The 16,828-nt window shown below is 31.4% G+C and overlaps 1 protein-coding gene across 1 annotated transcript in view; it reads right to left on the bottom strand.

Moving 5' to 3' along the window:
- The window catches only part of LOC105510749 (syntaxin-binding protein 5-like), a 314,922-nt gene that overhangs the window by 90,510 nt on the left and 207,584 nt on the right, over positions 1-16,828 (bottom strand). Inside the window, exons 8-9 of the mRNA XM_011940656.1 lie at positions 9,833-9,916; positions 4,570-4,693 (exon numbers count right to left, since the gene is read on the bottom strand). Of these exons, the coding sequence (XP_011796046.1) occupies positions 4,570-4,693; positions 9,833-9,916 (208 nt within the window). The remainder of the gene's footprint in view (positions 1-4,569; positions 4,694-9,832; positions 9,917-16,828) is intronic.

Genomic DNA, 16,828 nt, shown 5'->3' with positions numbered 1-16,828 from the left:
TGCCTAGGTTTTCTTCTAGGGTTTTTATGGTTTTAGGTCTTACGTTTAAGTCTTTAATCCACCTTGAGTTGATTTTTATATAAGGTATAAGGAAGGGGTCCTGTTCAGTTTTCTACATATCGCTAGCCAGTTTTCCCAGCACCATTTATTAAATAGGGAATCCTTTCCACGTTGCTCATTTTTGTCAGGGAAAACCCTGTAATTATTTTTCTTGGGAACAAACTGAATTTACAAAGTAATATGTGGGAAATCAACGTCTTCATAATATTGAATTTACTATGCATACATATGGTATGTTTTTAATTTATTCAAGTTTTCTGTTGTATGTTCCATATAGAAATAATACTTCACATGTACGTTAAGGCTTATTCCCATGTATTCTTGTGGGTGCTGTGATCTAAAATGGTTCTATTCATCCATTATGTTTTGTTTGTTTTGTGTACAGAATTCTACTGTTGCATGTAATAGTTTTCCTAATTCATTTTTGTTTTGTGTTGTCTAATTGCATTATGAAAAAGTAACTAATATTTTGAATACTCTAAATTTTTAAATATTATATTTCATTTTCAAGTCTAATAATATTGGCTGGTATTTCCAGGAAAATATTAAATAAAAGTGGTAATTGTGGACACCCCTGTCCTGCTTCTGAGCAAAATTTTGCTCTTAAGTATTTGATAGGATTTGGTTTAATATCATATATGTAGATATGTGTTGTATATGTATGTGTGTATATATGCATGTGTAACTGGTAGCACTGCAACTGAAAAATACACATTTGAAACCATAAATACATATTTGAAACCACTGAACAGGAAAAATTGATGTCTGCAGTAACAGCAGCAATCAGCCATAAGAACAATGCCATCAACAGTGCTAATCTTGAGTAAAACAGCTGATGACCCAGCAAATTATATATCATATATATATAATATATATATATGAGAAACTTGGTAGAACCCTTAACAGAATGAACTTGAAGAAACCAAGCCTAGACATAAAGTAGTCAAATTGCTGAAAATAAAAGATACCCTACAAAATTTTGAAAGCAGTTGGAGAAAAGTGACACATTATATAAAGAGGAAGCAAAATTCAAGCTACTACAGATTCCTCATTCAGAAATTATGGAAGGCAGAAGATCATGTAAAGTGTCCGTCACCTTAAAACCAAAACACACATGCTCACACAAACTCTCAGTTCAGGAATCTAAATCCAAGAAAAATGGCCTCCAAAAAAGAAAAAAAAAAAAAGGCAAAACAAAACAAAAATGAACTTCCAGATAAAGGAAGCTACGTGAATTCATTTCCACTAGGCCTAAAAGAAAAATTAAATAATGTTCTTGTATCTTCAGGAACAAATGCAAATTACAAATAGCAAAGAAAATTCAAAAGACTGTTTTTCCTCTTAATTAAAAAAAAGACATGTGACTATTTAAACCAAAAATTATAACAATATATTTGGATGTACTATATGATAACCATAGCATAAAGGACAGTAGGGGAAGAGAAATAGATCTATATGGTTACAAGACTTGCACATTTTATGTGAAGTGTCACAATGTTCGCTCTAATAGACTTTGAATAGTTAAGGAAGTATATTGTAATCCCTGGAGCAACCAATAAAAAATATGTGAAAATAAAATGCTTAGATTAATATTTAAATTAAAATGAAATTATAATAGAAATGAAATTATAATATTTAAATTAAAATTTCAATTAAATTAAATTGAAATAACCCCCAAGAAGGCAAAAAGAGAAAAGAGGGAAAAATATGACAGGACCCACCAAACAGATAATAAAGTGGTAGGCCAAAATTCAATCTCATCAGTAATTACATTTAATATTAATAGACTGAACTCTGTGACTAGATAAAAGCACAAGACTCAACTATGGTTATTCCCAGTGTCCACTGATTCCAGGACTCCCCCTCCTATACCCAAATCCACAGATGCTTAAGTCTGTTATATAAAATGGCATAATATTTGCATATAACCTACATACATCCTCCTGTATACTTTAAATCATATCTAGATTACTTATACGCAATACAGTGTGACACTACACAAGTAGTTTTAACACTGTATTGTTTCTTTTTATTTCTATTATTTTAAATTTTTGTATTTTTAATTGTTTCTTCTCAGAATACTTTTGATCTTTGGTTTTGTTGCATCTATGGGTGAAGAACCTGTGTGTACAAAAAGTGGGCTATGCTCTTTATAGGATATGTAATGGATGCCTAATAATAGATCCTCAAAATACATAAAGCAACAATGGGCAGAATTAAACTGAGAAGCATGCACTTCTATAATCATATTAGGAAATTTAATACCACTCTCTCAGCAATTGATAGCACTAGACAAGTATCAGTTCAGTTACAGGGAATCTGAAAAACACCATCAACTACCTTAACCTATTTGTTTTTTAAAGTAAAACAGAAACGAACAAAATTACTAAGGAAAATTCATTATAAGAGAAATGTTAACTCGCTTCTCTAAGAATTGAAATATCAAAACAAAAAATTAGCAAAGATTTAAACCATACAAAATGAAAAACACAATTTCAAGTTTGACCTTTATGTAACAATTAGAAAATGTACATTCTTCCCAAGCACACTTAGAATGCTATGGTAATTGGCTCTGCACTGATTATAAAGCAAATCTCAGTAAATTTTGTAGAACTAGTTATATCATATTCTCTGGCTACAATTTCAAAATCCATCATAAAAAACATGCTAAGAAATTAAGGCTGGGTGTGGTTGCTCATACCTGTAATTCTAGCACTTTGTGAGGTCAAAAAGGGAGGATCACTTGAGGCCTCCAAAAGCTTAGGATCAGCCTGGGCAACATAGTAAGACCCATCTTTTATTAATAATAATAACACAAAAAATAAATATGAAAATGTTTAGAAATTAGAAAGCACATGTCTAAATAACTAATGAGGGCCAAAGGAGAATTATAATAGGAATTATAGAAAATATCTCAAACTAAATATTAATGAAAATTATATATGATTAATATTACATTTTAAAACTTATAGGATATATCTAAAATGGTACTTAGAGAAAAGTTTTATTTTAGAAAAATGGCTAAAACAAAAGGGAAAAAAATAAACCCAAAGAATGTCAACAGATATGACAATAAATGCCTCTATTATCAAAATCACTGGTGCTTATGTTATTGTGAGGCAACAGGAACATAATCTGATTTACATATTATAAAAGACATCAAGGCTGATGTGTTGAACAACCTGTAAATAGAACTTTATTTCAACAGAAAGCCAGAATAATAGAAAACAATAAAAACTGATGAAATAAATATGGATATGGTAAAAAAAATGAAAGTATCAAATGTCCAGTCTAGCCAAAAGAACTAATAGAAACTGATATTTGAGAAGAACATAAGGAAGTAAGTAGAAAATTTATAACTAACTCATACTACACTTTTACAAATAAAAGGCATGAGAATTGGGGGTTAACTGGGGGTGTGTGGAGAGAACCTATTGCCTCTCGTATAAATAAATAGTTAATCCTGATTGGTATGTATAGCTAATATCTATCCAAGGTTTCTGTCATGGCAATCTCTAAATAAAGCATCTCTAAGTAAGCATATGTAAAGTAATCTCTAAGTAAACCAGCTAAAGGCTAAAAAACATTTACATCCTGGAAGAATGTTGCAATAATTTAATCATTTACTGATGGAGCAAGTGATCATGGTACAAAAAAATGGCAGAGACACATCATGACATAATTCTAAGAATGCTTGTGATCTATGGGTCACCCGTTACAGAAAACATACCACTATTTTCCAAATGTGACATGATAACGAATGCTCAGAAACTGTAAAATAGAATATGTTTGATCAACTGTTAGGTTCTGACATATCTATTATTACAAATAATCAATGGTATGAGGTAAACGTAGAACTCAGATAATCACCAATATTATCAAATAATTTAGTCATCTGAATTATACATATTTATATATTTGAATTTTTTATTCTTCCCCAGTAGGTATACAGCTCCAATATAAATTCTTGATTAAGATTAAAATTCTCACTTAGGATTAAAATGCTCTTTTCAATGTGGAACCCAAAAAGAAAAATAAAGCCTAAAATTAAAACCACAGTCTTCATAACTTAGTGGAATCAAATGGCAGAAATGGAAACAAGTGGAGAATCTAGAAAGCAATAGACTATAAAGCAGTATAGGAATTAAGTCTGAAAGTCAGATCTAAATAGTGCAATTCTCTCACTGGCTCCTCAACCCTTAAAAGCAACAAAATTTCCTGTGTTATCTCCTCTGCCTCAGATATATCAACCATCCATTATCCGACTTTTGGCTGGGACACTATATAAGTACAGCTTACAAAGCAGGGATGTGGGTTGGCAGGAAGAAGGAAGTATGGAAAGTTTGGGGTACAATGTAGGGATCTGTAGGTGGCATAAAAGGGGTATTTAGAACCAGAAGCTATGTCCTATTACCTTTTTCTACCAAACACATTAATACCATCTATCATACTTCACGTCAAGGCACCGAATAGTCAAGTGTTTATTTCTTTTGAAAGCATACATCTTACCATGTGGAATTGTGGTCTGGAAAGGGCGACTTGGGCTTTTCAGGTTCCATAAAGTCAAACTACCATCTGAATGGCTGCACATGAACTGTTTGCCCTCATGATGCCAATCAATTGAATGAATAGCCTAATAAAATAACAATTAAAAACAAGTAGAGGGAGAAAAAGTAGATAAGTTATATCATTCTATATTCCAAAGAAAGACTATTCTGATATAAAATTATTATACTAATAACACTTTAAAAATATATTTTTTCTGACCCATATTAGAATATAATTTCTGGTAAGATGAAGTCCTATTTCCTCCTAATATAGCCAATCAAAAAAATAATTTAAGAGCTACCATCCGAAGGCTTTCTATGTGCCAAACCCCATGGCAAGCATTTTATACACATTATCTCATTTAATCCTATAAAAAAGGGTATTGATTTTTCAATTTACACATGGTGAAACAGGTCTTGAGAGACTGAGATACTTGCTGAAGTCACACAACTCAAAACCAAGGTCTAACTATGAAAAACTGTCAATCATTGCACTGTATTGCCCTCTTGCATATACTATTTAAATCAATTTAAAGCAAGAAAGGTCTAAATTTTCTTTTATATTTTCAGATTAACTCTGCAGTTTTGAGTCACATAAGATTCAAAAGTAATTACAGCCATCCCTCGGTAACCATTGGGGATTAGTTAGAGAACTCCCACACTCCTTCAGATTCTAAAATCCACAGATGCACAAGTCCCTGATATAAAACAGCATACTATTTGCATACAACCTATGAATATCCTTGCATATACTTTAAATAATCCCTAGATTATTAATAGAATGTAAATGATATGTAAGTAGTTATACTATAGTGTCTTTTTATTTGTATTATTATAAATTATTATATTGTTTTAAAATTGTTTTTGTTTTTAAAATATTTTCTATTATAGTTAGTTGAATCCAAGGATAAGGAATTTATGGATACAGAGGGCTGACTGTATTCCTTTTTCTCAAGCTATTGTATTCCCAATGCTAGCATAGCGACCAGCACAAAGTAAGTACTCAATAAATATCTTCTGACTGAATTAGTAATTAATGTCACACACATTTCCACACCCTTGGTATTCTTTCTAAATTAATAAAGTATATGCAGAACTTGGGTAAAGTACTAAGTACTATGAGAAAAATTATAGTAGATATAAAGGCAGAAAAGAAGCATACAACATCTTTTCCTTAAAGACACTTATAAAACAGCAAGAGAGAGATTAATATAAGTGAATACTAATCATATTTATTGTTTGAAACGTCACACATAGACACATACAACTAAAAGTTCCAAACTAAGTTATATGTACATAACTGATAAAAGTTCTAAGCAATCAGTATTATTAGAGTTGTAGATAACTGATGGCTAAAGTAATTATTAAACATATCATCAAGAAAAGAAAATTGATTAAATGGAAAAAGCAACATGAAACCCTGGACTTGTGTTTTCTCTCACTCTGTGGCCTTCATTACTAAGCAGAGATTTCTTTTTTGCTAGAGTCCAGCAGAGGAAGTTAGAGGGAAAAATACTTCTTTCTCTTCTCCTCTGCTTATTTCTTCTCCCTTCTGTAGGTGGTTCAAGGGAAAGTCACATCTTCTTGTCACCCCTACATGTTAACTTTGATGAGCCTCATTTAACTTAAAGTTGTCTCAAACTGTTTTGCCATCAAAGGTGGAGGCAGAAAAGGCACTCTCAGCCCTAAACCTTCTTATTTCACTGAATTTCTATCTACTGGAAAAGACAGATATAAAAATAATAGTTACAATAAAGCCAAAGTAAGTCAGTACTATTAAAGAAGAATATTTATTGTTTAGAAAAACAAGCATGTAAAACCAACTTGTTATTAGAGATCAGGGTTTCATGTAGTGCATTACTGAGTAGCTAGCATTTGATCTAACTTAATGGATAAATATTCAATTTCTATTTATTAGATTGTACCCTACTCTTTTCTCAAAAAAAGGGAGGGGAGCTCAGAGGGCTCACTGAAAAAACAAAATTAATACAACTAATCTAAAAAGAATTTTAAGAGATAGAAAACAGAATTTTAAACATAAAATACTAGCTAGTTTTATCAACTCAGAGGCTGAGACTGAGTTTCTTTAAAACATGAAAGAAGGAAATCCAAAAAACTCGATAACAACATGGAAAAAAAGGAAATACAGCAGTTCTTAAGAAATTAAAAAATTTTCCTCAGGCCAAACTCTGAGGGATTTCTTTGTGAAAGATTACTTAAGAATTATTGACGTAACGAAAGAAAAAATTTAGAGTTAATGTGAAAGTAAAATTTGTATATTTGTTTCTGCAAATAATCTTGGATTTCCAAAACAAAACTCAATTCATCAATGGCTATTTATGAAAAGGCTAGTTAAATTGTCTAAATAGTTTTACAGAGGCTAAAGACCTAACAGAATTTTGATATACAGAAGAGGAAAGAAGGCAGTTCATGATGAGAAGTTAGAAGGAACAAAGGCTCAGAGATAAGAAATAAATGTTATATATAGAAGTTAGTGAGTAATATGTCTGAAATGTGGGGAATGTGTAGAAGGATGCTGTAAATTTAACTAAAGAGGAATGATAGCACTAGGACCTTAAATCTCATGTCAAGCAATATGGACTTTCTATTGTTGACAATTGAGAGCTATTCAAAGGTTCTGTTGTAGAGAATTCCATAATCTGTTTTAAAATGATAATCTTGTTAATGAAGGATATATTGAAGAGGTAAGATATCAAAGGAAAAGTGGTTGTGATTAATTAAAATGCTCTTATAGTCATCTAGGCAAAAGATAACAACTTGAAATAGGACATTGGAAGTGGGAATGAGAAAAGAGGAAATAAAAGAGACAATGTAAAGTCAGAATCAGAAAGACTACAGAAACTGATTGCATATACTACATATTGATGGAAGAGAAAAATATTACTTTGAGGGATCTAGGCTGAATTAACTAAACAAGACTTTAAAACCAGAAGAAAACATAGAAGGAGGTTTAGATATTTAAATACAAATTCAGTGCCAATGGGATATTTCGTTGGATTTATCTAATATATTGTTATATATTTAGATCTACAGTTCAGGAGGGAGGTAAAGGCTACAGATATATGGATGTTCTTTTTTTTTTCAGCATAAAGGTAATATCTGAAAAGATAAGAGAGAATATAAACATTAGAAAGTATAAATTGGGGAGAGAAGAAATGAGGGTAAAGACATAGTATCCTGAAGAATATCAATAATGTAAAGGAGAGGTAAGGGAAAAATCAGTTATGGAAAAAGGAGGCATGATAAATGAAGTGGAAAGACACAGTCAAGTGAATAAATTATTTTAAGGAGGAGAAACTGAGGTAAAGCCACAGGTTTAGTGAGGAATGTGAAGGCTAAGAAGAGGTCACTGTGTACAGTAATGAAGAGCTCATTGGTGACTTACGAAAAACCATTTCAGGTAAGTATTAAGCATGTTTTCTAGATATGAGAGGTAAAGTGCTGAGGAGAGGCTGAAAAGTTTGGTAGTGAAATGAAGTATTTAACTATCTCTATTAAAACAATAGAGCATATAATAATGCATTACAGTAGATAAATATGATAGATTTATATACATATATCAGATGTCAAAAACTTCTAGGTATAAATTACATATATTGTGGTACTGTACTAACTCACTTAGGCAGCTGCTAATCCTTATTTTAAAATTTCACTGCAATTTTACTCTCTTTTTAAGGCTCGAAACGTTTCTTCCACACTTTTTAAGGCCATAGGAAAGCTAGATGATTCAGCATTTTCCTCTGGGTTTCCTTTTGAACTGGTTATTCTAATTCCAACTGACTAAATATTCCCATGGTGTTCATATTCTTATTTAGCTGCTAGTGTTGAGAGAGGGAGGAGAGGGAGCACTATCCATCCCCATCTTTATGATTTGTATAACAAAAGGAAAATCCTAGCTTAGCTCACTAGGACCTTCTTTTCTTATGATTCAAGATGCTCAAGAATTTGATTATAAAAAACATAACTGAATGATATTACTTATCAGATTATTTTTCACCAATCATGAAAAAATTACCCAGCTGCCATTTTATTTTCTTTCTAAACTTTTTTACCACTATGAGAACCACTGATAATGAATTGTACAGTTTATGAAATAGGTGAAGGCTTATATCTTTAAGCACCAAAACTTAAACAATTAACTGCTATGAGGGGGATGGGAGAGAACATGTAAAGCATTCTAGGGTGACTACAGGTTCATTTGGAGACATTTTTTATTCCTCCAATGATAAAAAGAGGAAGTGTTGTAAAATTAACGTGTGTGTGGTTTTCATTTTCTAATTATTTCATTGCTGCCTTAAATTATTTGGCACTTTTCCTATATAAGAGTAGGTTTTACTGGACGTAAATTTTTGACCTATATTTTCCTCCTATCTCTTCCTACTCCCACCATTTTCAAATTGAATTAATAGCACAGATGATCACCTTTGTTTCCACAGGCACAAAAGGTAATTTCCCTTTTAATCTGTTGCTCCCAGTTTTACCATCTTCTTGTTAGCCTCTCCTGAATGGAAAAATAATGAATGGCCTGGAATTAATATCTGAACAACTGAAGTGTCAACTGGGAGATTATTCCTTGATGAATAGGAGTTTGTTGCTTCCCCTAAATGCAAACTTACTCAAGTCTCAATTATGTACAATAAAACTTACTTCAAGATCTTGTCATTTAATAAGTGTCACTTATTAAGATCTGGTCACTTATTAAGTATTACTATTTACAAAATTTTTCTTTATTCTAAGAAGACAAGTATTAGAAGACAAGACCTTTCAAACTGACTTGAACGTTTTGCCTCTGAAAAGGAATTTTCTAAGGAAGGTGTGAATAGTGTCTTTAGAGACCTAAGGACAATAAGGCACACCGTAGCATGGAGCCTAGAGAAAGGAAAAGCAGTTGAGACAAAGTTGGGGATATACTACAGGTGACAGGCACCCAAGTGTGTAAGAGTACAAGCCAGGACCTATTAACAAATGCAAAGTATATAAGATGCCACAAGAGGGCCCCAAAATAGGCAGTCAAGGCAGAATTTCCTCTTAAGAGAAAAACCAGAGATGGAACTTAAACAAATACCAAAAGACAGTGTGAAACATTGGGTCAGAATCAGGCAACTTCCCAAGGCTAAACATATTGGTAAAGTACAAAGCTTAAAAGTAGTAAACAGGCATAATGTCACAATACTCTTTCAAACATTTCAGTGGAAATCACTTACCTCATCATAATAAACTCTCAGTTCTGCTCTTTTAGATTTCAAGTCCCAGAATACTACAGTACCATTTTCATAACCTATTAGCAGCTGGAAAACATTAGAACAATCATTTTCTTAATTCTAACATTAATTTTAACTTGCTTCAAACAAAGTTTAATGTTAATAAAGTAAAATCATACCACATAACACAACCTTATTTAGAATACCAATTTTTCTAGAACTTGAATATAGGTTTTCTACATTAAAACAAAATGGCACACAGACTCTGCTTCAAAATGAACACTTACCAATAACCTCCACCTAATTTCAAAGAGGAAATGAGGAAGAATATAAATATATATGACATGATATAAAATAAGTATGAAAATTGGAAGAAAAGAAAAATGAGATAGAAAATGAAGATGAAATAAAACATGAAATGGGATAAGATTAAGTCCTATGCACTTGAGAAATGTGGCTTCAAATTTGGCTTCAAATTTCTTCTATCAAATCCTATTTTCTCTTTGACTGAATTCAGTATTTTAAACTGATGTTTTATGAACCCTCTGAAGATTATAAAGGTATTCTAGAGATTCACATAATTAAAAAGGTTAATATTTATTTTTAAATCAATAAATAAGATGATTAATAAAATATTATTTCTTTAAAATAGAAAAATTTGAGAACACATCATGATTATAATGATCATCTTTAAGACTCAGTCATTAAGCTAAACAATGCTAGCCATACTGATAACTTTTGCTGTTAAATGATTCTCAATTATTATTTGTATCCTTCCTATTTTTTTTTTACCAATGACAGTAAATTTAACCTATCATTGGTTAGGGAAAAAAAAAATAAGAGGAAAGATTAAAATAGCCAATGTTAAAATAATGATGTATTTCTGACAGATTTGCCTTAAGTTGATTTTCTTGAAATACATTAATAGTATTCCTTTGATGAAAATTCTTATACACTGCATAAAGATGTATCAATAACTTCAAAAAACCATTGGTAAGGAAAGAAAATATAGTGGTGGTGCTCCTAAGCCTGCAGAGCATCCTGAGACCTTATCACTTATCTCGACATCTTTCAATGAGACACAAAAAATAACAAAAATAAACCAGCTAGTAGTTTTCACAGTAAAAACACAAAAGTTTTAAAATATCAGTTCATTAAAGCAATATACATTTATTTTTGAAGCTATAACAAAAATGCTTGGTTATTAAATCACACACAAAAAAAGTTAAAATCAATTTGACAAAAAAATGGAGCTTTTTACATGTTAACTTGAAGTAAATGGCATATATGACTTGCTAAGTGAAAATGTCAAAACTAAATACATACTTGAGTAATATTTCTTAAAATAAAATAGATGTGACTGTACTAAGATATGCTTTAACTTCAAATTGATTTTTTTTACATACAAGAGAACATGACGAACAATGAAACCAATTTCTTTTCTTTCTTCTTCTCCTTCTTCTTTTTTTTTTTTTTTTTTTTGAGACATAGGACAGAGTCTTACTCTGTTGCCCAGGCTGGAGTGCCGTAAGTGGCATGATCTTTGCTCACTGCAACCTCCATCTCCTGTGTTCAAGAGATTCTGTGCTTCAGCCTCCTGAATAGCTGAGATTACAGGCATCTGCCACCACACCTGGCTAATTTTTGTATTTTTAGTAGAGGTGGGGTTTCACCATGTTGGCCAGGCTGGTTTTGAACCTCTGACCTCAGGTGATCTGCCCCTCTTGGCCTCCCAAAGTGCTGGGAGTATAGGCATGAGCCACCGTGCCCAGCTAGTAAAACCAATTTTATTGAGTATATGAGACTCTTGGCAAGGAGATATTGGCAAGGAGATTCATTAGCCTAAAAAGTTTGGAAAATATAACTTAAGCAATAAAATGAATAACATAATATTTCTAAATTTGAGCCCAAAGATTTAATAAAATAATATCCTAAAACACTATTATATTTTCTTAAAGTAAATATCTGAAAGATAAAAGTTGCTTTGCTTGTAAAACATTGCTAGCAATAGCCCTAGTAAATCACAAAATGTAACAGACTGAACCTCAAAAACACCATAAATTGTTGAGATAAGTATACAAGATTATGATTTAGAAAACATGATATTAGAATCAGTTAGAGAATTAGAAAAGAGAAAAGCAACCCCCCTGACATCCAGGAGACATTAGACAAGGCCACTCTGTGACCATGAGGAAGCAAGACAAAAATAAGAGCACTCTGCAATAATATTTGACCACACCAAAACAGGAACAATGCCCAAACCACAAATTATATATACATATTTTTAAAAGAGAAAATGTATATCACAATAGAAGTAAGTACCACAAAGGCAAAGAAGTAGGGTTACTTCTTCACCATGATATCATTAGAACCTACACTAGTGTCTGAAAAAAATAGGTATTTGGTGAATAACAAATTAATTGTTAAATACCAAAAAATCAAAATTGTAGATATTATATTCTAACCACAGTAAAATAAAATTAGAAGTCATGACAAAAATATTTTGAAAACTAAAAAATATATCTGTAGGTAATTAATTAGCAAAGAAGAAATCATAATGAAATGTATAAAACAGAACTGAACAAAAATGCCTCATAAGACACAGATATATCTTAATCAGAGGAAGTTTTATGGTTTTGTAAATATGTATGTAGAGAAGAAAAACTGAAAATGTTTTAATTACATAAGCATTTGACTTTGAAAAGTAAAGAAAAAAGTAAATCTCAGAAAGTAGAAGAAAAAATAATGAGCCACCTTATTCAAGAACAAAGGATACCACCTTTTATTTATTCAAGTATACTTTTACATTATTAGGAAGTTTGAAAGTCTTCCACATATTGATTTTCTTGCTAATTTTATACCTAGTTATTTTAACTTTCTTATTGCTATTTTATGTGGGTTCTTCTCTTCATTACCTTTTCTAATAGGGTATTATTTCTATAACTGGATTTTAGTATACACCCTTCTAAATTCTTTTGTTTGTATTCATTTTAAGGTTGATTCTCTTTGCCATTTTAGATATATTATCATATAATCTAAAATAGAGACTACTTTATTTTTTTCCAATTTTTATGTCTCCAAGTGTTTGTATTTGTCTAACTGCTTTGCTAAAAATACTCCTAGAGTATTAAAAATAGTGGAGAGGTTGAGCATCCTTGCCTTCTTCCTGACTTTAGTGGCTATGCCTCTAGTATTTCCCCATTAAATAAGATCCTGAATTCTGGGGAGGGAGGATGAGGGCATAGAAAGAGAGAGAAAGAGATATTTAAAGAAGTATACATTGATTTATATGTTATAAATTTCTTTTATTAGGAATAGGTGCTTAATTTTAAGATAAATATTTTTGTCAAAATATATATAATGTACACAGATTATAGATGTGTATTTAATGAATTCTGATGAAGTAAACATACCCATGAAACTACAATCCACATTAAAAGATACAATAGAAGGACAAGTAATACAAGAAAAAAAATACAAGCCATTCAGAAGCCTATTTCATACTCTTACCTAGTTAATATTCCCACTCTCCTCTCTAAAAATAACCACTATCCTGACTTCTACCACTGTAGGCTACTGTTACCTGTTTTGAATTAGACAGGTAGAATTATACAATACATATTGCTCTCTTTCTTGCTTCTATTTCTATTATATTTGTAGCATTAGTTAATTTAATTTCATTATTAAAATAGCATTTCATTGTTTGGCTATGGCACTACTACAAATTAATTTATTCACTTTACAGTTGATGTAATAATACTACCATGAAAAACCTTGTACATATCTTTTGGTAAATACCTATATGCATTTCTGTTAAATGTATATTGATCCATAGGATATTAGTATGTTTAACTTTGATACTGCCAAGCAGTTTTCCAAAGTGGTTACACCAACCACTGCATGTTTTCATTTTCACTAAATGTATATGAGTTCCAATTCCTTCTCATCTAATGACTAATATTGTGAATAGCTGTACAATGTTAAATTAAAGGGATAAATCATAGCCATCTTTGTCTCATTTCTCATTTTAGGAGGAAAACTTATATTAATGCATCATCAAGGAAGATGTTTTCATAGCTTTAGGAAAATTAACAAAGTTCATATTAATGAAATTCCTTTCTTTTCCTAGTGTACCAAGAGATTTTTATAATGAAGAGAAGGTAAATTTTATTAAATGCTTCTTATTATCTATTTTTATTACCATATATTTTTCTCCTTATTTCTATGAATTGCATTGACCAACTCTGAAAAGTTAAACCAACTGTACTCCTAGGGGGAGCATAACTTGATTGTGATTTTTTTGTGCCTTCTCTTTCATTCTTGATCAGACTTGCCAGAGATGCATCAATTTTGTTAGTATTTTCAAAGAATTGCTTTTGCTAATGTACTAAATTTTTTCTTTTCTATTCTTTTAATTTCTGCTCTCATGTTTTGAATTAGGGTTCTCTGAAAAATTAGAACCAATAGATGTTCTTCTATGTATAGAGAAACATATTTATTATGAGGAATTGGCTCACGTGATTATGAAGGCTGACAAGTTCCAAGATCTGCAGGGTGAGTTGGCAAGCAGGAGATCCAGGAGAGCTGATGGTGTTCCAGTCTGAGTCTGAAGATCTGAGAACCAGGAGAACCAATGGTATAGTTCCAGTCTGAAGGTCAGCAGGCTCAAGAACCAGGAAGAACCGATGCTTCAGTTAGAGTCCAAAGGCAGGAAAAAGCTGATGTTTCAGTTCAAAAGCCGTCAGGCAGGAAGAATTCTCTCTTACTTGAAAGAGGGTTAGCCTTTTTGTTCTATTCAGGCTTTCAGCTGATTGATGAGACCCACCCGCATTAGGAATGGCAATCTGCTTTACTCAGTCTACAGATTTAAATATTCATCTCAACCAAAACATCCTCACCTAAACCTTTAGAATGATGTTTGACCAAATATTTGGTCACCTGAAGGTCCAGTCAAGTTAACACATAAAATTAACCATTATATCTTTATTGTTATCTTTCTACTACTTTCTTTGAGTTTAATTCACTATTTATCTGATCTACTGGGTTGGATACTAAGATCATTGATTTTCAACTTATCTTCACTTTTTAATAAATGCAATATAAACTATAAATTTTCCTGGAGGCACAGCTTTAGCTACACTCCACAAGTTTTTGATATGTCATATTGTTATTGCAATTTTGTTTAAAATATATTCTAATTTTTATACTGACTTATGACATAGAAGCTATTCAGAAGTGTAGTACTTAATGACTAAACAATTGGGGGATTTTTCGTTTTTCTTATTGATAATCTTGCTAGATTCTCTTGTGGTTAGAGAATGTATTGTGTATTATTTTAATCCTCTGAAATGTATTAGCATGTTTTTTGGTTCAGCAAATATACAACTTTGGTAAACACTCTATGAGCACTTGAAAATAATGTGTGGTCTGCCAGTACTATATACATAATGTATTACATGTGTCAACTTGGTTAAGTTGTTAATCGTATGGTTTTAGTTTTCTTTATCCTAATTATTTCTTTGTTTGCTTGTTTTCTCAGTGACTGGAAGAGGTTTGTTAAAATTTCCAGCTGCAATTGTAGATTTGAATATTTTTTATTTTAGTTCTGTCCAATTTTTAAAATATGTTTTAGTTCTATCAAATAATACATACACACACATCATGATTCCATGCAAAATGAAAACACAATTCAGATAAGCACATGTTTTAGTTAATATGGTACCATGCAAAGTAAGCACTACCTGTATACTATATATCTATGTCATCATTAGACATATACAAATTTAGGCTTATTACATCTTCAGCTGAATTAGCCAATTTCTATTATAAAATACCATCCTTAAAAAAGTTTTTGCCTTAAAGTCTATATCCTCTGATATCAGTATAGTTACACAAGTTTTCTTTGGTTATGGTTTACATATTATATCCTTTTGCAGTTTTGCATTAAACTTTTCTACATCTGTAAGTTTAAAGTATATCTCTTGTAACTGCATATTGTTGTTTTAGCAACTTGCAAATTATTGTCTGGTAATTAGCCTATTTAGTCAGTTTACATTTAATATAATTGCTGACATATTTTAGAACAAAGCTACCTACTTATCTTGTATTTGTCCCATTTGTTTAATGTGTCCTCCCTTTTTTTGGGAAGGGGGTTGGTTAGTAATTTTTTTCTTATCCTAATTTTCCACTCTATTAACTTATCCATTATACATACATTTATTATTCTTTTAGTATTACCCACCAGAATAAAAATTTTTCATGACTTATCAAATTATAAGGTAAATTAGTACTTGTGCTACTTTCTGGAAATTATAAGGACTGTATTAGGGTTCTCTAGAGAAACAGAATCAATAGGATATATATCTGCATAGATATATAAGAAGGAATTTATTATGCAAATTGGTTCATGTAATTATGCAGGATTAGAAGTTACGCAATATGTTCTCTATAAGCTGACGAAGTAGGAAAGTTGGGATTGTAATTTAGTCTGTGTTTGAAGGCCTGAGAACCAGAAAAGTGGGAGGGGCCTGTTGTAAAAAGAGTCTGAAGTCCTGAGAACATTGAGCTGATGTTCAAGAGCAGGAAAGGATAGATGTCCCAGTTCCAGCAGAGAGAGCAAATTCACCTTTTGTCTTTCTTGCTCTATACTAACCTCAATAAACTGGATAATGTCTACTCACACTGATGAGGGCAGATATTCTTCACTCAGTCTACTAATTCAAATGGTCATTCATTCTGGAAACACTCTCACAGACACACTAAAAATAATGTTTTACCAACTCTCTGAGTATTCCTTAATCCAGTCAGCTTGATGGGTAAAATTAACCATCACAAAGACATTGCCAATTAAATTTAGTGAAAATCATCCCAACTTGTATCATAATTCTCAATGTATTACACTCCAAGAAGTCATTATTTTTATACAATATTTCCTTGGCTTAACGCATGTTTGTGGTTCTTTATTCTTTTCTTCATCTCTGTTCTTATACAATAGATCAT

The sequence above is a fragment of the Colobus angolensis genome, unplaced genomic scaffold (genome assembly GCF_000951035.1).
Source record: "Colobus angolensis palliatus isolate OR3802 unplaced genomic scaffold, Cang.pa_1.0 Scaffold190, whole genome shotgun sequence".
NCBI classification, from domain to species: Eukaryota; Metazoa; Chordata; class Mammalia; order Primates; family Cercopithecidae; genus Colobus; species Colobus angolensis.
This window is presented reverse-complemented; position numbering and strand designations above follow the sequence as displayed.